Source organism: Notolepis coatsorum (genome assembly GCF_963971535.1).
Source record: "Notolepis coatsorum genome assembly, chromosome: 6".
NCBI lineage: Eukaryota > Metazoa > Chordata > Actinopteri > Aulopiformes > Paralepididae > Notolepis > Notolepis coatsorum.
This window is the reverse complement of record NC_140170.1, coordinates 142,314,505-142,338,337: the sequence shown is the minus strand read 5'-3', so window position 1 is coordinate 142,338,337 and position 23,833 is coordinate 142,314,505. Positions and strand designations below refer to the sequence as shown.

Genomic DNA, 23,833 nt, shown 5'->3' with positions numbered 1-23,833 from the left:
CACTCACAGCACACACATCCACACGCACACACTCACTTTAAACATACAACTCACTGCAGCACCCACTTTAACCACTTTAGAACACCTAAGCACACTTTATATGTATTGGTAAAGAATTTGCACTACAACCCATACCTCATTACACCTTACTGTAAATTGTACCTAAATTGTACCTCATCCCACTTCTGCTTTGCACTGTATAGTATATTGTATGGTAACTCAGTTACTTCTACTCTACATTGAGCATTGTATATATGTATATACTGAACATTTTTGTCTACGTACTTGAGTTGACTTCTATTTTATACTTGCTATACTTATTTTATACTTATCTATTTTTGCCTAGCACAGTCTCTGGAGCGTAACAGAAAGAAGCATTTTGTATAAAAGTATTCTGTACTTCTGTATGACAACTAATAAAGAAACTTGAACTTGAAACTTGAACTTGAGACAGGAAGTACTCAAAATTAGATTTGGATTACAACTGCATGATGTGTTTGATAGTTTGTAAACAGATGTTTTGATATAGTTTTGCTGTTGTTAAAATTGGTCCCCATTGACTTCAATTCCTCAAGTTTGGACACCGTGTTTGGATTCTCTGTTCACCCCGGAGGCATGCGATTTAAAAAAGATTTTATTCAAGGCAACACGGGGTGAGTAACTGATATACAAATGATAATTTATTTGGGGGGGCGAGATGTTCCTTTAAGTTTCTCCTAACTTTCATAAGATCTGATATAATTTCACAATTCTGACGAGATAACTATGTTCCATTTTCCAACCACAGGATCATGATCATCACATGGATCATGATCTGTTTGAACTCAGTTCAGTACTTCATTGGTTCAGGGAGTTCTCGGGTCTCGTACTTTTCGAGCTGTTCACACATTTTCTGACTCGCGATCAACCACATGAAAGGAAATGACAGGAGATAATAAGGAAATAAGCATGGAAAATACGCATGGTATCTGAAAACAAATCGCAGTTCACCCAATAGAATTCATATGTAACAAACGACTAAATCCTCATTATTCCAACAGGATAAAGAATGTAATGAAAGATACAGCCAGCTGCACTATATATGACCAGGATATTCAAGAGAACATTTAGCTAATTTGATAAGATATCCATTGAAGTCATACTTCATAAGCATAAGCATACCAAGATGGAAAGTCACCATCTTAAGGTCTGAAACAAAGGAAGAAGATTGAGGGAAGGGGGATGACCTTTAACCCGTCCCCCTTCCACACACACACACACACACACACATTTGTTCTTCTACTTGTTTATTTAACAGTCTATTTTATAGTAATGATGTTTTGCTTTTAAGTAAATTAGAAGAGAAGGAGGAATACTGACAGAAAGAGACTGAGGAGACGGTCAACAGAGAAATGTCCACTGCGCTGTGCGTCTGTGAGGTTGGTTAGAGGTGGATGGCTGTTTTTGTTATTGTTGTTGTTTTTGTTTATTTCTGTGATTAGTTGTGTTTGTTTGTTTATCAGTAAACAACAAAACTTTTAAAATAATTACATAAAACAACATGAAGTGACCATCCACCTAGGGCTGGGCGATATAACGATAACGATAAATATCGCGATATATTTTAATAATCGATATCGAATATCGAAAAAAAATATTTTAATTTTAAACCAGAGACAGTGGACAGACTTGTCTTTCTTGCCTGCAACTTAAAGTAATGGCTTTGCTTGTCCAAATGACAATACTGACCAAATTGAGATTTATTTTTCTCTTGTCCATTTATTTTGTTTGCTTTCTAATTTAAAATACAGTTTGAAACCGTCTGTACACAGTAGGCTATGTGTGCTAGCAGAGCTAGACTCCAGTCACAAGTCACGGTGCACATGTGCAGTGGTTTGTCCACCAAAAAAGCGCCAAAAGATCGAAAATAAACGAGCAGAGCCAGAACTGTTCAACTCCCCTGGAGCCACAGCCAGCAGAGAAGCCGGTTTACTTTCGCTTTTAAACCAGCTGCAGCCTGAGAACTGGAGTGTGAGGGGATGTAACACTAAAGATGGCGGCAACGACAAAGAATTGCTGCAAAATAAACATACCGGTACATCTGTTGTTAAAAATAAATAAAAATAAAAAAAATATTTTAAATGTTTTTATACTTATAACAATTTCGATAATTATCGATATCGAGAAATATGATAACATTATCATATCGTTATCGCGATATGATTTTTTGAAATATCGCCCAGCCCTACATCCACCTATAGGGAGGGGTAAAAGTAGGGGGGATGCCAGGTGTTGCCGTTGAGCCCTCTGGAGGTGGTGGTGGCTTATCAACGAAACACCAGAGAAGGAGGGTGCCCACCTGATGACCCCAGTGAAGTGATTACCCCTACCGCCACTCAAGACACAGAGGGAAAGGGAGCGCTGATTATTGCAAGGGATAGGTCCAACAAGTCCTACAAGCTCAACATTTGATTTACAACTAAATAGACTCCTCCTATCTGCCATTAGAGATTCACAAGGAAACAAGTCGAACTAGTTAACTGCTTGGCCACCATCCAATATCCATTCAGCCACTAGCATCTGCATAATGGTAAGTTTGTAGGCCTACATTAAATTTTTCCAACCAAAAGGCAACTGAATCCAATGGCTACTCTCTTGTGTATATTCTCTATAGGGAGGAGGAGTCTGACGTCACTGGTTGTTCCACCCGTATAGGGATTTATCATTGGGAAAATGGATTATCGGCTATTGTAACAATTCTGCCGCATGAACATTGGCAATCTTTCCATTTTTGCACAAAATGAGTTCCCTTCTACCACTAACATGATTGTTTAAGCATTTTTGGTTGAAACAAAGGTAGTTATAAGGTTTTTAATTTGTCGTAAAAAAAAGAACTACACTTACCACTAGACAGCCTGTTGTTCAGTACGCAGCGCTATTGGCTGTCGCCTTATCCCCGTCACGGGTCATAGTACCAAGCTAGCTAGTTAACGTTAAGGTTACCCCGCTAAATGCTATTACGTAGCATTATGTCTACTGTCGTGAACCATTTTAAATCGGGGCATGTAGAGGAGTTTCGGGAACGAGTAAAATGTGGAGGTCCTCTTCTCAGACCTGTGGGGAAAAGCACTGCACGCATCATGCCGGCTAGCAAGCTAGCTAGCTACATGGCCCGTTGATACCGCGTCTCTACAATTCGTAGCCGCATTTCTGCAGACCCCTCTCTGATTGGTTGAGGCCATTTCTGCAGACCCCTCTCTGATTGGCCGAGCGCGCGCATGCGCATGAGCCGCGACAAGCTCCTCTAGCCAGGAGTCGAAACTCTGTTAAGCTCCAGAGAGAGAGGCTGAAAACCCACAGTTGTTGCCCGACGGATGGGAGCCGAATCCCGGATCCGAGTTTTCTGATGAATAGCCCCAAAACATGGAGGTCGCGAACGCAATTTATACGGAAGTATTGATTACGCCATAACGAATCATTAAAAAAATATACCGTTAACTGGAATATGTTGTGTGTGCCTTTACACATATGTTGGATAGGATTATGTAATTGGTTGGTCATTAAAAACCAATAATAATCGCTCGCCGGCTTCGCTGTCTTACTAATAATAACTAATTCCTTGGTCAATAGAAGTCTCTGTGATACTTTCTGAATATGATTTGGGAACATCAAATGGGCAGGCCGCGAAATAACAACGTTACAATGTACAGTTTCTGACAGCTGGCTGTGTTGTGAAATGTGCATAACGTTATGAATAAACCGCGAAGTCACGCGAAATAACTTTATACGCGAATCTGGTAGTACATTTCCAATCAGAGAGGGGCTTCGCTCAACCAATCAGAGAGGGGTCTGCAGAAATGGAGCTCAACCAATCAGAGAGGGGTCTGCAGAAATGCGGCTACGAATTGTAGAGACGCGTTGATACCACGATAGCACTCGGTGCATCACAGTCACGAAAGGGGCTACCACGATAGCTAGCTAACGTTAACGTGAACGTTAACGACCCTGATGTAAACAAGACAAACGTCTTTCTCTGGTCTGCATCCCCTTAACAATTGTGTGTATTGAGCCGTACTGTATTGTACCCATTCTGCAATCTGTTAAATAAAGTTTTCATTTATTCATTCATTCAGAGTTTCGGGCATGCCGGCTAGCAAGCTAGCTAGCTACTAACGTCATGTAAAAAACTAACGTTATAAACTATACACAATATGTACAACGAAACAATGATTTACATTAGTATTTACAGTGATTTAATATGCAGCGAAATAACGTTATACGATTTAAAATATAAATACAAATATGGTAACGTGATTGTTGCTTTTAAAAATGGTGGTTGGCTTTAGAGATAATGGTTATGACCACCAGAGAGATACTAGCCACAGATTCAGGGTCAGTTATTTTCCCATTGTACGAATTGTTAAGCTTATGGAATGTAAGGGAAATCTGATCCTAGGTCTGTGACTAAAGCCAGGTGTCTACGCTGTGGTGACGTCAGTCAGCAGCGCCAAATAGCAGTGGTTTCCCAGCGAATGAAAACATAAACGTTGTTATTTTGCTACCTTTACGATTAATTGCGAATATTTTCATGTTGAGCTATATATTGTGGATAAATACGCACAGAAAGGTACACCATGCCAACATTAATGCTTTATTTCTCTAAAACGAGCCGATTTAGAAATGGTCAATGGGGAAATACATGGAGTGGAACAGAGGGCTCAGCTTCTTCCCCCAGGCCATCAGAGCCCTGAACACTGAACTCTCCACACACAAGCACACATGAGCACACACACGACACACACACTGTACACGCTCACACACTAGCAGCCACTTTAACATGAGCAAGCACACACTCATGCTGCACACGCCCACACTTATGGCCACTAAGGAAAGGTCACTTTAAAAATAGTATAGTATAACCGGAGATTGTATAAATTAGCATGTACAGAAAGACCCAGTGCCTAGCTAACAGTGTATTGCACTACCAAAGGACCTAGCATGTCCTCCATGCTCTGTAAATAACTTATGTACATATACCGATATGCCCTACTTTGTTACTTGTTTATTGCACAATGTTACTTGTTTATTGCACAATGCTGTTCTATTGGATTCTATTATATGTTATTGCACATCGTTGCAAGCAAGACCACCCGCATTTCATTGTATACTTGTATGCCATGACAAATAAAACTCTTGACTTGACTTGACTTGAGGGTGGAACAGGAAAAAACGAAGATGACGTAACCACTACACCTTCCTATTACTGTGTATATTATTTACAGTACTGACATATTTAATTTATGATCCTTTGCCTGACTGCAAATATACCATGTATATTATTGGTATTAGTGTTATTATTGTTATTGTAATAATAACTCATAATAATAATATTGAATTCTGCCATTCTACTATTTCTATTATTATCTTTCCTGCCTGTACCTCCCTCCCCCCTCTCCCATGCTGCTATGACACCTGAATTAACCCTTATGTGGTGTTAGGGTCTCCAGCGACCCGTTTCAAGGTTATAATATGTAATAACTAGGGGTGGGGGAAAAAATCGATACGTAGTAGTATCGCTAGGCCTGCCACGATAACACATTTTGCTGGGCGATTAATTGCCCCCGAAAATATCGCGATAAGCGATATTATTGCGACCGGTTAGAGAATTTTTTTTTTTTGGAGAAATTTATTTCCCAAAACTTTTATTTTGAAGCCCACCGCTCCGTCTTTTCCGGTGTTTAAGACTTTTATTTTGAAGCCCACCGACCGGACCGGAAGTATTGTTGTGATTATTTCAGGTACTTTTTGGGTACCAGAAAAGTCACGTGAAACACTGCAGACCACTGAATAGAGACGCGTCTCTAGGATTTCATAATCATTATGTTTGCAGCAGGCACAAGTGCAATAAACAAAGGATACAGTCACTGTGTATTCTGCCTCATTTATTGATTAAACAAAACCGACATCAACACAATTTGCCACCGAGCGGAGAGTTTAGTCTCGCAAAAAGATCGCTGACTTGTTAAGGCTTGTTGTTAGGTTAGGTGCTAATGTTGTGCTAGCGTTTTAGCATGGCTATCGTACATAGCGTGATCAATATAACTCGCTATTGATTGTTTGTATGAGTAACGTTAATGCTAGTAGAATAGACACAACGTGAGGTAATCACCATCCATTTAAACCGGTTATTACCTAATGCTAACGTTAGCAAATAGACGCGACTGGTAACGTTACAGCTTGTTAGCCTAATGCTCGTTAACGTTAGCATAGACAGCCTAGCTAACGTTAACGCTTGTAGAATAGACACAATGAGAGGTAACGTTAGCGTTAGCAGAATAGACACAACGAGGGTCTCGTTAATGTTGTTATTGATTGATTGATTGAAAACTGTGTTTACTCTGTTTGTATGAGTAACGTTAGTGCTGTGCTCTGTAGTAAAGCCAGCGGCCCGCCTCCCAACACGGACAGTGACTGACAAGGGGCACTGGGTCCGCCTCATTAAAACAAACGCGCAAATAGCAATTAATCGCGCCCGTCAAAATCATTGCATTCATTTTAATTATCGCGGCAATTAATCGATTTATTGCTTATCGCGGCAGGCCTAAGTATCGCGATACTTTGCGTGGCGATACTGTATCGATACAGGGACCAGCGTTTCCGTTAGCCGGTAATTACCGGTATTTGACCGGCAAAATCTGTTGAAGTCCGACATATTTACTCTCTCCGGTCTTAATGTCCGGTGAAAATAATTCCCTGAGTCTAAGCACAATTTGATTATTTGAATTGTATTAAAATAGGCTAAAATTAAATAGCCTATGCGATGAACGAAACGATCATTACATTTGTTTCCTCGTTGCTTCTAATAATGACAACGACGTCGTCAGCGAGAGCTTAGTGCTGGGTGTGCGAACTTTTGTGAAGCTGCAGAGCCAGAGCACTATCAGCACAATGCAGTATTCCAGCAGTACTCCAATTCAGCCATTTTCAGCCAATGTTGGGTGGGGGGCGCTGCTGTGCGGTTCCCAGAAAAGAGCCAATAACAGCTAAATCAGCTTCTCTGCAGCGCCATACTCTTTGCAAATAAGTCGTTGCGAGGTGGAGAGAGTCGTCACGCAAACCACGATAATGTTGCCGTCTCTCTGCTTTCTCAGTTCTTCACTTGATATAATTAATACAAATGTCCAATATAGCGGAATTCGTTAGCTCATAAAAATGTGATTATAACAGACTGCTGTTTAGTGTCGGACCGACTGCCCACATACGCGGTCTATTTTATTTCAAGTCAGCAGCAGCACGGAGTATCGAGGGACTTATTTTATTTGGAATATATTAATGACTGTATACGTGAAGTTGAACATTATGATATGTGTGACGTGTCTGATACAACGAGGTGAAGCGATGTCGACTCGAGATTCATTTGGGGGTGCGTGTGACAGAGCTGCTGCAGCGGGAGCCTGCGGGGCGGGAGCTTGATGCTGGTAGCGTATCGCACTAACTTGAGAGGCGAGAGATAGTAATTTGATTCTGCAAATCAATTTCTCATTCTTCGCTTGATGTAATTAATACACATGTCCAATTATAACGGAATTCGTTAGCTCATAAAAATGTGATTATAATAGACTGCTGTTTAAAACTCTGACCGGAATATCTCGAATATGTCCGGTGATAGAAATCTTGCAGGACACCCAGACCGGCACGAATATGTTCTAACGGAAACGCTGACAGGGACGCCAAGTGTCGATATTTAATTATTCATTAAAAGAAAATGTAAACAAACATTTTGTATAAGGAAGTTGCATTGTTCATTTCAATACCTGTAATAGTACAGTAGTCCACACACACACACACATGTGCATTCAGTTAAGTTGGAATATGACTGTAATACAAACAGTTCAGTTTGTCAGGTACATGCAACACAGATTACAGTGTTTACATCTGTCTGGTTGAGAAAATACCATGTTCTGCAATAAAAATTATTGAAGTGAGATGAACAGACTGAACTTTATTTGATTAGATAAAACATGTTCGTAGGTATCGTGATACTATCGTATCGTGAGGCCTCTGGTGATTCCCACCCCTAGTAATAACTACCATCTAGTTGATTTTATTAGAACAAGGCTTCATGATATCCTCCACAACACATATATAAGCACAGCAAAACTATGTTTCACCATTTTGAAAATTCTGAAGGTATCTGCAGAAAAAAAGGTACTGTACGACTGTGGTGTTAGGGTCATTCTTGACCCGGCAAGGTAAAACAATACTATAAAAATACTAAATATAAATAAATAAAATAATTATAAATATACTAAACTTTTTTTCAGAAGTTATATTCTAATATTGTTCTATTATAGTCAGAAAACATTATTATCTATGGGTTTCACATTTAGTATATTATGATTGAACAACCTCATTTTCATCTTAAAAATAAGGGACATGATGTGTCTCGGGGGCCATGAAATCAAATTACAATGGGATTATATGGTTATGAATGCATCTAATGTTAGTTAGGATGTAGTATTAACTATATTGAGTGATACTCCTTTCTTTTTAGTGGTCAGGACTGAGTTAGACCCCGGGTCAACATTGAACCGCTAACAACTGTCAGTGGTGCCAATTCCTAACACAACATGAGGGTTAATAAAGGTAACACTTGACTTGACTTGACAATATACTTCCAACACTTAATTGTATAGATAAGTTGAGTCATACTTTATTAATCCCCATGGGGAAATGATTCTCTGTATTTGACCCATCCTAACAACCTAAGAGCAGGGGGCAGCCTCATGATGCACACGCTCACACTACGGACACTTTACAGAAGGAAAGATCACTTTAAGAATAGTATAGCTTGAGATTGTATAATATAGCATTGTATAGCAGTGTACATAAAGACCCAATGCCTCATCCGTAGCTAACAGTGTACTGCACTGCCACAAGACCTGTGGCATGCTCTGTAAATAGCTCATGTACAGATACCGATATGCCTACTTTGTTACTTGTTTATTGCACTGTCGCTCTATTGGTTGGACTCTTATATTATATTATTACTTGTATTATGCACATCGTTGCGGGCGAGACCTATGACAAATAAAACTCTTGTATCTTGTATGTTGTATCTTGTAGCCACTGACATGTGCCTGGGGACAGCTCCAGTTGTAATGCCAGTACCTTGGTCAGGGTCACTGACAGGACTGTGACTAGCATGCATGTCTCTTGGTATGGGAGGAAATGTGAATTAATATGTGTATCTAGTATCTAGTACCCGGAGGAAACCCACTCAAAACAAAAGGGAGGGGCGTCCCAGTGGCGCACCACGTAACTACGCTTGCAGCGTAATCACAATGTCCCGGGTTCGAATCCAGCCCAGGGACATGTGTTGCAGGTCCTCCCCATCTCTCTCTCTCCCAATTTCCAACTGTCCTGTCAATAAAAGCACTTACCGTAAATCCTCTAATAGTGGAGGGTACTCAAATAGAGGACGGGCACCTTATAATGGCCGGGGGTTTGATACATGCAGACAAATACAGGCCGGCTTCCAATACAAGGTCGCAAAAAAAAGTTTTTATTTTTCGTGCCGTGATATAGAATGAGATAAACTCTTGCCAATGCAAATTAAGTGCTGCTGCCTCTCTCTACACTGACTACATTAACGTTTCCCTCGCGTTAGCATTAGCGTTAGCTAACGTTGTCATAGCCAGATCTGTTGTGTCGGCTGGATGACGTTGGCTTCGTTTGCCAACGTTGGTTAACGTTCGCTATCTACCGGTATATGGCGTTGGCAGGTGGGGCAGGTGTTGTCCAGTTGACATTACAGATCATGATGGCTATGATAGCGTTAGCTAAAGCTACTGCATGTTACTGTATGTGACAGAGCGGGTCTGTCACTGACTCCGAGGCAGCACGCACGCACACATACACACAACAAACATTCATCATATATACATTCATATGTATAATCAAACATGCATACATATTCATTAATCTTATCATACATGCATTCATACATATTACCATACATTCATATATCCATTCATACATATATTTATTTATTGGGTTGTGTATATATATTTATTTATTGGGTTGTTGTGGGGGTATTGGTGTTGCGGGTTGTCTGGTATGTTAATGTGTATAGGAAACTGCAAATGAATTGATGTGTAGCACCTGTTTAGTTTTGTTAATTAATTATGTGTGGCACCTGTGGAGGGGGAGGAGTCCAGGTGTTCATGAGGGATGCGTGCCCAAGGAGTTTGGTTCTTGCCCTGCATCAGTTACGATGAAGGTGACTGAGGGAAGCGCCCTTTGTTAGTCTGTTTGTCTCTGTGTGGGGCTTCACCAGATAACGGTTGCAAAATGGGTAACTAGGGAAGCGCCACACAGTAAGTGTTTTGTCTGTCAAGATGACGTTATTGTGGAACGCATCTGATAGACTGCAGAGGTAGTATAGTTTTCGTTATTTTGATTATGTCACTGTTCTATGAAATGTCACCGTGGATGGCCGGCAATAAAGCAACACCAACACCTTTGATTCCGACTATGCCATCATATGTTGTGAGTTTGGAGGGGAGAGAAAAAGGACCCCGTCACACTGTATAAATGCAACTCGATTCGACTGAAGTAGAGTCGAGAAGGTACCACATGCTTTTTTTTGCCATTGTCATGTAGTGGAGAAAGGGTCCAGATCAAATATCAATACACGGATACAATCAAGTGGCTTTGTTACCCATGGCTCTTGGTGTCGGGTTTGCACCATATCTGATCTTTTGAGTCAGGAAAAAGTCACTTTGATAAATGGATGTTATTCACTTGAATGCGGCAATGCCTATCATAGAGCTAGATACTGTATGTCACAGTCTTATTTTAAAGGGGCTATGTATTGCTATTCCTAGCACTATTTGGGCAACTTTACACAATTCCTGTGAGTCTACTGTATGTAACACATCTGTAAGGTTTATTCCAAAAATAATCATTGTTTTATATTTCTAATCAAGTACTCAAAACCAGCATTTTTCTGTTTTAGGATTTCAAGCTGTTATTGGCTTGGCTCCACCCATACTAGCAGAATGCTTTGAGTGACAGCCACCCACCAAATAGCTCCGCCCATCTCCCCGTCCTTCCCTCTCAGGTCTCAGGTGAAGGGTTTTTATTTCGACACGCAAAACATATACCGATTTTACTAACTAATACAACATGGCTGTACATTATGTTTGGGATCCAGAGAGCGACCCACAGTATGATTCAGAAGAAGAAGTCGAGTTGCAACAGCGAGGCTTGCAAATAGTTTCCGATTGGTACGTTTTTTACACCGTTAGTATAATGGCTTGCCGAAAAGAGCGAGTAACGTTACTTACTTGATCGATCAGCCAGCTTTTGCTTCGATAGCTTGCTATAAGTAACGTTACCTTGTTTACCTCTGACTAGTTGTGTTTGTATTGAGCAGTTTTTAATTATGACTAGCTTGCTTCAATAGTTTGCTATAACGTTACTTTATAAAGAGCAGCAGTTATATACAGTGTACTTCTGTCGTGTCCCGTCGAACACACACACACTAACGTTAGATTGTACTCACCCCCCAAACAATGGTTCCCCACACACACACACGTGAACGACATATCTACTTACTACTTCTGTCGGGTCCCGAATAGTAGGCACAACACCTTTCTTTAGAAGAATCCAGGATGTCACCCCAGCATCAAAAAGACCTTGATTGACAACGTCTTCGGCGGAAAAATGTGCAGTACAAACCCGAGTATGAGACGTTGCGACAGAACTAGGAGGGTCGCCAAAAACGAACTTTGTCCATTGCTGGCGAAGTTCGGCATCCACGGGAAAAGTGTGCAAAGACGTATTAGTAGTACTAGCTTTACAGCCAGGAACAGAACATGTCCTGTAAGGCCTGTGGGGTTTGCTGGGTTTGCTCATCGTGGAAGATATGAAGATGCAAGTGACCGCACTCTGTATTCTCGATAGAATGGGGGCGGGCGTTAGGGGGCGGGCATTAGCTCCAACCACAGAGCCAATCGCATCACTGTGCGCTACCCAGCGGCTGTGTGACGCGTATTGGCCGTTCAAAAAAAATATGACCTGATTTACTAGACCAGGAAAGGGGCTGGGCTGAATCTCAGCAATCCGCCAATATGGTATTTAGACCCTAAAACACTTTGATACGAACTCCTATTACTATAATACAATGCTAGAGACTGAAAAATGACATTTATAATACATAGCCCCTTTAAGTAATATTTAACAGAGAGTCTGTGATCTGGATAGCTGCCAGCCTGCCATCACAAGTAAAACATTCCAGTGCCCAGAGTTGGTTCAGTGGTTAAGACACTCAGGCCATGGTTACACTGGGGTAAAACAGCAACGTTCTATTTTCGAATGATTATGTTTGCATGTCCAAGCTAAAAAGTCTCCCTCTGAGCCTTCCTACTGTCTCAATGAAGAACCTTCTCTCCTGTGTCTCTCCTACTCTGTCTCCCTCTCAGCCTTTCTACTAGCCAAATAAAGAACAATCTCTCCTGTGTCTCCTCTACTCTGTCTCCCTCTCAGCCTTTCTTCTACTGGCCAAATAAAGAATGAATGAATGAAAAAGTTTATTTTTTAACATGTATTCTTCATATTCCTCCAAACAAATCATGGTATCTAGCTCCGTCAAACAGAACAATCATAACAAACAAAAATTTAAGATGTAAAAACAATTAGAAAAACATTAAAAAAAAGGAATTATAAACAAAAAGTTAAGAGCAATGTACCTTCTCTCCTGTGTCTCCTCTATACTCTGTCTCCCTCTCAGAATTCCTACAGTCTCAATAAAGAACCTTCTCTCCTGTGTTTCTCCTACTCTGTCTCCCCCTCAACCTTCATTCATTAGACACATAGGCTATACAGTGTGCGTGTGTGTGGCACAACTAGAGATGTTCCGATACCATTTTTTCCTTTCCGATCCGATTCCGATACCTAAGCTTTGGGTATCGGCCGATACCGATACTTATCCGATACCAGTGAGTGCATACATAAAAAAAAAAAAAAACGATATTATATAAATTTTTTATAAATATAATATATATATTTTTTTTTAACAAATACTGTTTTATATATACTGTTTTTTAGTCATAACTAGAAAGTAATGGTATTTATTCAACAACAGGTGATTGTATAGATTTGTATTAGTATCATTAATCAATGAGTATGGGGCTTCAGCACTGCAGATATACCCTACTCCAATGATCCACACGGACATTATACGTTGCTGCACTCGCTACCCACTGGCTCTGCAGATATACCCTACTCAGTCTGTCTACAAGGCTCCGTTCAGTAGCAGTCGGATCTGTTGTGATTTTTGCACAATAAATATTCAACATTCTCTTTTGAGACTCCGCCTCAGACTCTTATCATTTGGCACTAAAAGCTAAACATTGTCGCCGATATGGCTGTCCGCAACATGTCATTAATTGTGTACGCGACGTGCAATTGTGCAATGACGACGTTACCGTTAGCTAGCATGAGCTACCGGTATATGGGAAGACCATAGAAGACTGTAACGTTACTGGTGACATTGTGATTTAACTTGGAATACTCCTTTGCCAACTTGCTGTACTTTGCTTGCAGGTCTGCAGCCATTATTGCTGGATTATATGAATAGCCCCAACTTTAGCCAAGGTAATGTTAAAGCTAGCTTTCGGTTAGCTGTTCAATGCTAATAACACCAGCCACCAAGCGAACCCATGAGCTCCCCGTCAACACCGCTCTGTCGGGACGATGACATTTAAGAAAGTATCTGCTGTTAAAATGACAAATGGCATTGACACTTTAATCGATTAAGCACACGTTTGTTTTATAATGCTTACTCAACAGACCACAGTGTTGTTGATAAATTACGTCATATGGTATCGGAGCGCAGCATTAGAGGGTACTCGCCGATACCGATACCAGCATTTTAGCCAGTATCGGCGGCTTTTCCGATACTGGTATCGGTATCGGAACAACTCTAGGCACAACAAGACTTATGGAATATTAATGCAGTTTCACTATAGATATATCCACGCGATTAGCTTTAGTTCTTAATTATTTATCCACTGTCATTTGCAGTGTTGGTGTAGTAGGCTACATAGTGTATTTCAATATCCGTTTTATTGATTAATGATATATTTGAAATAATGCAGGTTATAGCTACTGTATATAAAACGACAAATGTCTGTCCTATTGTACCAATCAATGGGATATATTGCATGTTGGCTATAACCTGCATTCTTTCAAATGTATAATTAATCAATAAAAGAGATATGTAACAAATAAGAAATACAAATGCCACAGAAGGCATTAAATAATTATTATTTTCAATCATTTCACAAGAATTAAATGTAATTATACATTTGTCCAAAATAGCTGGTTCAGATATGGTTAATCCAGCTGCCCTGTGATCAGATGAATCCAGATTATTAATTTTTTTCGACATCAAATGCGTAATTTATTATCGTACAAATATTGTCATTTTCTTTATATTATGATTAATTCATTTCAAGGATGCCTGTAGAGTTGACATGAAGGAATCACTATGATTCCTCCCAAATAAAGCCCTTAAGAACACGGAGAACAACAGTCTGTCAAGTTAAGACTGCTCTTCAGCGCTCCTAAATCCTGCTCTTAGTCAGGGCCGAATCCAAGACAAGGGACGGTTGGTGAATCCCAAAATCGTCCCGAAAAGGTCTTAAATGGCGGCGGCCCTAAGAGCACGTTTTTTGTCTTAATGAGTGAATGAGTTGGTGAATGAGACCCATTCTCTCCTGTGTCTCCTCTACTCTGTCTCCCTCTCAGCCTTCCTACTGTCTCAATAAAGAACCTTCTCTCCTGTGTTTCTCATACTCTGTCTCCCTCTCAACCTTCCTACTGTCTCAATAATTAAATAAAAATACTTATATTTAGACTGCCCATTCCGTTCCAAAAGAATGTTCCCATATGACTTATGACCTCAACTTTTCCCCATGTAATTCTCCCTATCGTCTAAATATTGTGGATTGCCTTCCAGCTGAAGCCACATATGACACAGCCTCCCCCTTACCAGCCCTCTCCTGAGAAACTCACATACTGGTGTACATGTACTGCCTTGTTGAGGTGACTAGGCTTTTGCTGTCAGTTCCCACCCTATTTCCCCCCTACTGTATGTTGATTGTGCCCCATTTTATATTGTGAAATAATTACATTTTTGATCTTGGAATCTTTTTGCTGTCTTTGTTCAAATGTAAATTAAATTAACTGTATTATTAGTAGTAGTAGTAGTAGTAGTAGTAGTAGTAGTAGTAGTAGTAGTAGTAGTAGTAGTAGTAGTAGTAGTAGTTGTTCTGAAGGGCCAGATTAACACTGAGAATCTGCGTTTATTATTTTGTATAACTTGTATATTGTTTATATATATAAGCTATATACCTTTAAGCTTCCGTTTGCATCATAGTATTATTCGCTCGCCTCATTGGGCACCGCCCTTGACATTGGAGGCGCCAACAGACGCGCCCCTCAGACAAGTTCAAAGACGTGTCCGGGCAAGTTCAGACATGCCCATAGCAGGCACATTGATTCCGGACAGGTAATTCGGCTGCGCTCTAGAAATCAGTCTGAGTATATATATTGTAGATGGCGCAAGCAGCAGTAACCTAACGAGAGCAGAGAAACGAGAACACAGTAACGATTGTGCAGAACGAGTGAACATGTGAGCAGTGGAAGTAATGAGTCGGCAGTAGCAGAACAGGAGAAGCAGCCGAGCGAGATTGTAATACGTTCGGTACCGTTGTACACAGACCTACCCGCGGTGTATCGTTACGGATAGCTAGTAGCTACTTAGATACGACCATAATATTGTAGAGCCATTATTGGCGCAGTATAGTGACTTGTGTAAGCGAAGTAACATAGAGAAGCGTATAGTTAAGACCATCTGCGTTTGGATCGAACTACTCCCTGAAGACCGTCATCGGGCTAGCTTCCAGTACAAACGAAGCTAGCTAGCTACCATCTCTGCCATCGGGCTTTGGATTAAGAGCTATTAACCCTGCCATCGGGCACTTGGATTACAAGGACTGGATCCGTACGAGACCCCCTTTTCTTCAGTGACCACAGGATTATCCGACTATTCTTCAATTCCTCCGGAGCTTACAACTCCACAGGGGAAATCATCGTCTCCAGCTACCCACCATGCTTTGCCCTGTATCGCCTTCTCTCACTCCCTGCAGAGCTCCGGTCGAGTATTCTTAACCTAGGAAATATTCATTCCCCCTGACTTTGATACTCTGACATTCTACTATTAAAAGAGCAACGTAATAATTCAGTTGTATATTGATATGACTATTAAAATACTGTAAACTTGATATCCTTGTCCCCGTGCCGTCAATTGAGTGTCTGCCATATTTATCTAACTGTACTGTCTGGCAAGTAATAATATTTAGTAGAGGTTTAATCTAAACAATCTTTAATACAGTCCGGGTTGTGTAGCCCCTCAGCTACAATTGGTCCTTCGAGCCGGAGGGTATCAGTAATAATAATCATATTAATAATAATATGGCCAGCGGCGGACACTCTCCAATCGGCTCTCCTCCACTAGAGCGCCCTAGGCGCCAGCGTCAGCCCCCTCCCCACTTGGAGAGCTACGCTGTAGATCTACCTCCTAGCTTATCTAAAAGGACGTTAAGCAAGGATAAAATTAGTAGTTTAAGTATGCCCAACCTTATCGACCTGTCAACCCCACCGGTAGAGACCCAAGCTAGTTTAAGTGAAACTGACTTAGCTCACGGGGGGGGACAAGCGGGACATGACTTGACTATGCCCATAGACCACCGCACCCCCGAGATGGACCTCGGAGCGCAAGAAGATAAAGACCGCGCTCCCGAGATGGACCTCGGAGCGCAAGAAGATAAAGACCGCGCCTCCGAGATGGACCTCGGAGCGCAAGAAGGTAAAGAATGCGCCCCCGAGATGGACCTCGGAGCGCAAGAGGATAAAGAATGCGCCCCCAAGATGGACCTCGGAGCGCACCAGAGAAAAGAGCACCGCGCCCCCGAGATGGACCTCGGAGCGCGGGAGAAGACAAAGTACAGCGCCCCCGAGATGGACCTCGGGGCGCGTAAGGAGACCAGGTCACCGCCAAGCTCTGTCCACTCCAGATCACCATCATCAGCGTCATCCCCAAGCGAAGCCGACCAGAGGCTAGCGCAAGTCCTGATCGCCACGCTGACCGCTTCAGCGGAAAGAGACCGCCTCCAGGGTGAGCGTGACCGCCTCCAGGGTGAGCGTGACCGCCTCCAGGCGCAACAAGAAAGTGAGCGTGAACATTCCAGAGTGGAAGAGAGACGCCTCCAGGTGCAACAAGAGGGTGAGCGTGCCCGTCTCCAGGCGCAACGAGAGAGTGAGCGCGAACATCTCAGACTGGAAGAGAGTCGCCTCCAGGCTGACGCCGCGATACACCTCAGACTGGAAGAGAGGCGCCTCCAGGCTCAAGAAACCATGGAGCGAGACGGCGCCAATGCGCAGCGAGACGCAGCCAATGCGCAGCGCGAGGCGCAGCGAGACGCAGCCAATGCGCTGCGCGAGGCGGAGCGAGACCGCCTACAAGCACAAATGATGGAGCAAGCGCTCCAGAGGGTGACACCCCACTCCTCCACCCGGAGCTCCCGGAGATCATCACGACACGGGTCGAGGGCACCTTCCCCTCCCCGACCAATCTACACGGGACCCAGCCTACGGGAAGAACCTGCTTACGTTGCAGAGCAGCTAACCGAGCGACTACAAAGCCTAGCGGAGGACGAGGGAGGACAGAAAGCCCACCCGCACGCACCCATCTCAGACCAGGAAGAACAGTGCAGCCCCGGTCTCAGTCCCGACACGCTGCGTTATGAACCCCCAACACGTCCCAGTGGGGAGTTCGAGCAACAGACAGCACAGAGGAATAGTGCCTGGGAACCCAGCCTCTGGTTCCCACCCAGCACGAACCAACGACCCCACGCACGGGGAGACTCGCCAAGGAGGCCTCTGCCTCTCCCCCCACGTGCGTCAGTGTCACAGCCATCCATGGCATCCTACATTGGGACACCCACATTCCCAGATTTCACAAGAGAAGACCGAGCGCAGTATACCAAGCTGCGAATGTGCCTAGAGACAATTATGTCCGGAGTACAGGACGAGTCATACAAGTATGCCATTCTCCTTAAGCACCTTAAGGTAACTAGAGCGCACAACATAGCGCTGGCATACTCCAATTCACAGACTCCCTATTCTGATGCCCTGGTGGCCCTCGACGCACGTTACGGACGTACATGGGACTATGTCATTCAGGAGATACGTGAGATTGAACGTCTCCCCCCCGGCTAGAGACAACCGAGCACTGGACGACCTATCCGTCAAAGTACAATCCCTGGTAGGGATGCTCGGGTCCCAACGAGAGAAGGGGATGTACGAGTTGTACGCCAACTCCAACGTGGAGCGCATATTGGAGAAGCTCCCCCCATTCCGCCAAGAATGTTTTCGGCGGCAAAGAAACTACCGTGACCCGAATGGCCCAGAACAGTCACTCCTGGACCTTGCTGACTTCCTAGCCAGGGAGGTCAGCAGCCTAAGAATTGACACCTTCGCATGGGGTGGCTCGAACATTAAAGAGGGACCGAGAAGGTTTAAAGACAAAAGCAGGCCCATCACCGTGATGCACCAAGCCGAGGCGGTGTCACGGCAGACGAGTCACAACCCCCACGCCAAGGAGAAATGGAAGATTGCCTGCCAATACTGTGACAGTGAACACTGGCTGTCACAGTGCGACGCCTTCAAGAGACTGACCACAGCCGAAGTGAGTCAGTGGATTAAAGATAACCGCCGCTGCGCGCGCGGCCACATGGCAGCAGAATGCCGCCTTAAGAAGAAGTGTGGCAAGTGTGACGGCGCCCACCTCGAAGCACTGCACGAGTGCAACAAGCGCCCACCAGAAGACCAAAGTAGACCCATCACAGTGATGTACCAGGCCGAGTCGGCGCCACAACAGAAGAGTCACGACCCCCCCGCCAAAGAGGAATGGAATGTTTACCCCCCTTTACAGAAGATCCATTGGCCCCCCCCCTGGTGTACATACTGCCGCAGCGGACACTGGAAGTCACGGTGCGACGCATACAAGAAACTGACCCCCGCCGAAATGGATCAGTGGGGTAAGGCTAACACGCAGGACCACGCTTACTGTGATACACTGCGCGAGGCCCACAAGCAAAGATTAGCTCTACAAAGCAACTCGGGAACAGAAGTGCTCCACATCGATCCCGCGAATAGTGGGAGCCCCAGAGTGCTCCTCAAAGTAGTACGAGTACTCCTCAGCCACGGAGACAAGGTACTCGACACTTACGCCGTCCTCGACGACGGGTCGGATAAGACACTCCTCCTCGCCTCCGCCGCGACCCAGTTGGACCTGCGGGGCCCAGAGGAGACGATGACCCTCCGTACCATTAGTCGAGACTTAAAGACAATTAAAGGTGAAAACGTCTCGTTCACCATTGCAGCGATCGACCAGCCTGAGAGGCGGTACAGCATCAGCAAGGCGCTCATGAGCTACGACATAGGTTTGTCACGCTACGATTACCCCATCCCACAGCTGATGGAGAAGTACGACCACCTACGCCTACTGCCCATACCGCTCATCAGCGGAGCTACACCGACCCTACTCATTGGCTCCGACCACGCGGACCTCATTGTCCCAACCAAGGCGGCCCACATCGGACCCAAAGGATGCCCAGCCGCGGTTAAGACCCGACTGGGGTGGACGCTCCAGGGCCCCCTCTACGGACCTGCCAGCCAACCAACGTCCACACGCTGCCTTTACACCAAGGTGAGCGACACAGACAACACTCTATTACAGCCCGTTGAGAGGCTATGGACACTAGACGCGCTGCCATTCAAGACCGAACGCAAGATGGTTCGGCCCAAAGAGGACAAGTATGCCATCGCTCTACTAGATCAGAAGACTACGAGAGTCGAGGTCGACGGAGTGTTCAGATACGCAACCCCAGTCTTGAAGCGGGCGAAGATGCCGGTGAGAGAACCGTGGGCCAAGGAGCAGGGCTGGGAAGACCCCATACCCGAGTACCTAGCTACCCCATGGAGAGAGTGGGAGAGTGAACTTGTCTCACTCCGCAAGGTGGCCATCCCGCGGAGTCACTTCCCCCCTACCGTGCGACTGGAGAAGTGTCAGACAGACCTGCACATCTTCAGCGACGCCTCAGAAGTGGCGTACGGAACAGTGGCCTACCTGAGGGCTCAAGAAGAGGGAGTTCTGAACTCCAAACCCCTCAGCTACGCTCCAAGCGACGTAGCTGACATCGAACTCATCACCCCAAACCACCTCTTGATGGGGCGGCAGGACCCGGCCCTTCCTCAGACGGTGTACAGACAGGACGAGATGAACGGACGGAGGATGTGGAGACACGGCCAAGTACTGGCCGACCAGTCTTGGGGCCGCTTCCTCCTACGCTACCTACCCTCCCTTCCAGCCCGTCAGAAGTGGGTTAAAGACAGGGACAACCTGACAGTGAATACCGTCGTGATGATAATAGACCAGTCACTACCCCGAGCTACGTGGCCAGCCGGCCGTGTGAGCAGAGTGATTACTGGTTCCGATGGGACGGTCAGAGCGGCAGAAGTCATCGTCCAAGGGCGGACCTACACCAGACCAGTAGCCAAGTTGATAGAGCTGCCTGAGATCCCAAAATCCCCTGACGACGACGATGACCCACTGACTTTGTAGATTGTTTCCAACTCCCCATAGCGCATTATGGAGAAGTTGACTTGACTTTAATATTAATCTGTGCCCCCATTTATTTACTAATTAGGTGCGGACTAATTAGGAGGCGGCTGTTCTGAAGGGCCAGATTAACACTGAGAATCTGCGTTTATTATTTTGTATAACTTGTATATTGTTTATATATATAAGCTATATACCTTTAAGCTTCCGTTTGCATCATAGTATTATTCGCTCGCCTCATTGGGCACCGCCCTTGACATTGGAGGCGCCAGCAGACGCGCCCCTCAGACAAGTTCAAAGACGTGTCCGGGCAAGTTCAGACATGCCCATAGCAGGCGCATTGATTCCGGACAGGTAATTCGGCTGCGCTCTAGAAATCAGTCTGAGTATATATATTGTAGATGGCGCAAGCAGCAGTAACCTAACGAGAGCAGAGAAACGAGAACACAGTAACGATTGTGCAGAACGAGTGAACATGTGAGCAGTGGAAGTAATGAGTCGGCAGTAGCAGAACAGGAGAAGCAGCCGAGCGAGATTGTAATACGTTCGGTACCGTTGTACACAGACCTACCCGCGGTGTATCGTTACGGATAGCTAGTAGCTACTTAGATACGACCAAATATTGTAGAGCCATTATTGGCGCAGTATAGTGACTTGTGTAAGCGAAGTAACATAGAGAAGCGTATAGTTAAGACCATCTGCGTTTGGATCTAACTACTCCCTGAAGACCGTCATCGGGCTAGCTTCCAGTACAAACGAAGCTAGCTAGCTACCATCTCTGCCATCGGGCTTTGGATTAAGAGCTATTAACCCTGCCATCGGGCACTTGGATTACAAGGACTGGATCCGTACGAGACCCCCTTTTCTTCAGTGACCACAGGATTATCCGACTATTCTTCAATTCCTCCGGAGCTTACAACTCCACAGGGGAAATCATCGTCTCCAGCTACCCACCATGCTTTGCCCTGTATCGCCTTCTCTCACTCCCTGCAGAGCTCCGGTCGAGTATTCTTAACCTAGGAAATATTCATTCCCCCTGACTTTGATACTCTGACATTCTACTATTAAAAGAGCAACGTAATAATTCAGTTGTATATTGATATGACTATTAAAATACTGTAAACTTGATATCCTTGTCCCCGTGCCGTCAATTGAGTGTCTGCCATATTTATCTAACTGTACTGTCTGGCAAGTAATAATATTTAGTAGTGGTTTAATCTAAACAATCTTTAATACAGTCCGGGTTGTGTAGCCCCTCAGCTACAAGTAGTAGTAGTAGTAGTAGTAGTAGTAGTAAGTAGTAGTAGTAGTAGTAGTAGCAATAGTAGCAGCAGTAGTAGTAGTAGTAGTAGTAGTAGCAGCAGCAGCAGCAGCAGCAGTAGAAGTAGCAGCAGTAGTAGTAATAGTCATAGCAGTAGTAGTAGCAGTAGTAGATTGATTGATTGATTGAAAACTTTATTAACAGATTGCAGAATGGGTACCGTACAATACAGTACAGCTCAATACTAACAACTGCTAAGAGGATGAAGACCAGAAAAATACTTTCGTCTTGTTTACATAAGGGTCCTCCATTTTCAATTCATCAAGACATTTATAATAATAATAATAATAATGACTTGGATTTATATAGCGCTCTTCACTGACCCAGAGCGCTTCACAGAGTCCATTATTCGTTCATACACAGTCATACCGATGGTGGTAAGCTACAATTGCAGCCAGAGCTGCCCTGAGGCAGACTCACGGAAGCGTGGCGAATAATCAACGCCTACGGCCCCCTCCGACCACCACCAACATTCATTCACATGCATACACATTCATACGAGGCAAGTAGGTTAAGTGTCTTGCCCAAGGACACAACGGCAGTGGGATGGACATGGGCTTGAGCGGGATTCTAACCACCAACCCTTGGATCATTGGACAACCCGCTCTACCCCTGAGCCACGCCGCCCACAAAAACATTTATGACATACAAGACATACAAATATATATATTTTGACATTTACCAGGGCCAGTTTCTAATTGCAGCCACCCGTGTGCTCTTTGAGAGCGGTTTTGAAGGAGAGTAGGGATTCACATTCCTTTACGGCTGCGGGTAGGGCGTTCCACATTATAGTGTGGCATAATTGTGAAACATGTTTAGTCCCTTGTTTGAGCCGAATCTGGGTTGCACATGATTTGTGGTACTCCCTCTGGTGTTGTGGTCGTGGACTTCACTGACCTTTGGGAAGTATTTCGACATGTACATGGGTATCTTAGTGGTTGTAGTGTATCTTGTAGACCAGGCCATTGCAAGTTGCTGTACACTGTCGTCTACTCTAAGCCATCCTAGGTTGTCAAAATGGCAGGGGTAACAATAGTAGTAGTAGTAGTAGTAGTAGTAGTAGTAGTAGTAGTAGTAGTAGTAGTAGTAGTAGTAGTAGTAATAGTAGTAGTTATAGTAGTAGCAGTAGTAGTAATAGAAGTAGTAGACGTTTTCTTTCTTCCCTCTTTCATTCATCATCTCACAGAACAGAAAGGGCACTCTGCGGAACCACGTAATAAAGTTAAATAGTTGACCTTTGATTATCACTCATCTCTAACCACCACCAACATATCACTGGAGTAGCTGAATGATTGTCTCACCTCATGGGGGCAGCTCTCGCAGGGCTGGAAGTGGCAAAGGCCTCTGGACAGCTGTTCTGGTCCAGACTTACAGCAGTCCTCCACCCCATCGTTAATAGCCGTGTTCACATTGTCCATGGGGGAAGGCACACAGGGCTGAGTCATGCTCCGTCACCCCATTGTCATCGGTTACAGCAAAAACCCCATACAGGATATCGTCATTCTCGTCTGCCCCTAACTCATCGGCTAGCTCCTTCCCTGCCTTGCCAAAGTACGCTGCCTGGACGACATTGTACACCACGTCCTTGTAGGGCTCGCTGGCCACGTTCCTCCCTCCTCCGTTTCGGTTCGAACCGACACTCCAGAATCACCTCCCGGTACCGATCCTCATCTCCCATTCGTTCCGCGGCAGCCGGCCCAGGCGAGTCTGAAACGGAGAGAACTCCTGGTCGGGGCTCTCCCTCTGAACAGACAGGAAGTAGACAAATTCCCGCGGTG

The 23,833-nt window shown here is 44.3% G+C and overlaps 1 protein-coding gene across 1 annotated transcript in view; it reads right to left on the bottom strand.

Moving 5' to 3' along the window:
- Window positions 1–23,833, bottom strand: part of mst1rb (macrophage stimulating 1 receptor b) — a gene marked incomplete at both ends in the record, with an annotated part of 111,901 nt that overhangs the window by 87,109 nt on the left and 959 nt on the right. Inside the window, 4 exon segments of the mRNA XM_084315761.1 lie at window positions 23,357–23,476; window positions 23,478–23,667; window positions 23,669–23,718; window positions 23,721–23,819. Coding sequence (XP_084171887.1) covers window positions 23,357–23,476; window positions 23,478–23,667; window positions 23,669–23,718; window positions 23,721–23,819 — 459 coding nt within the window.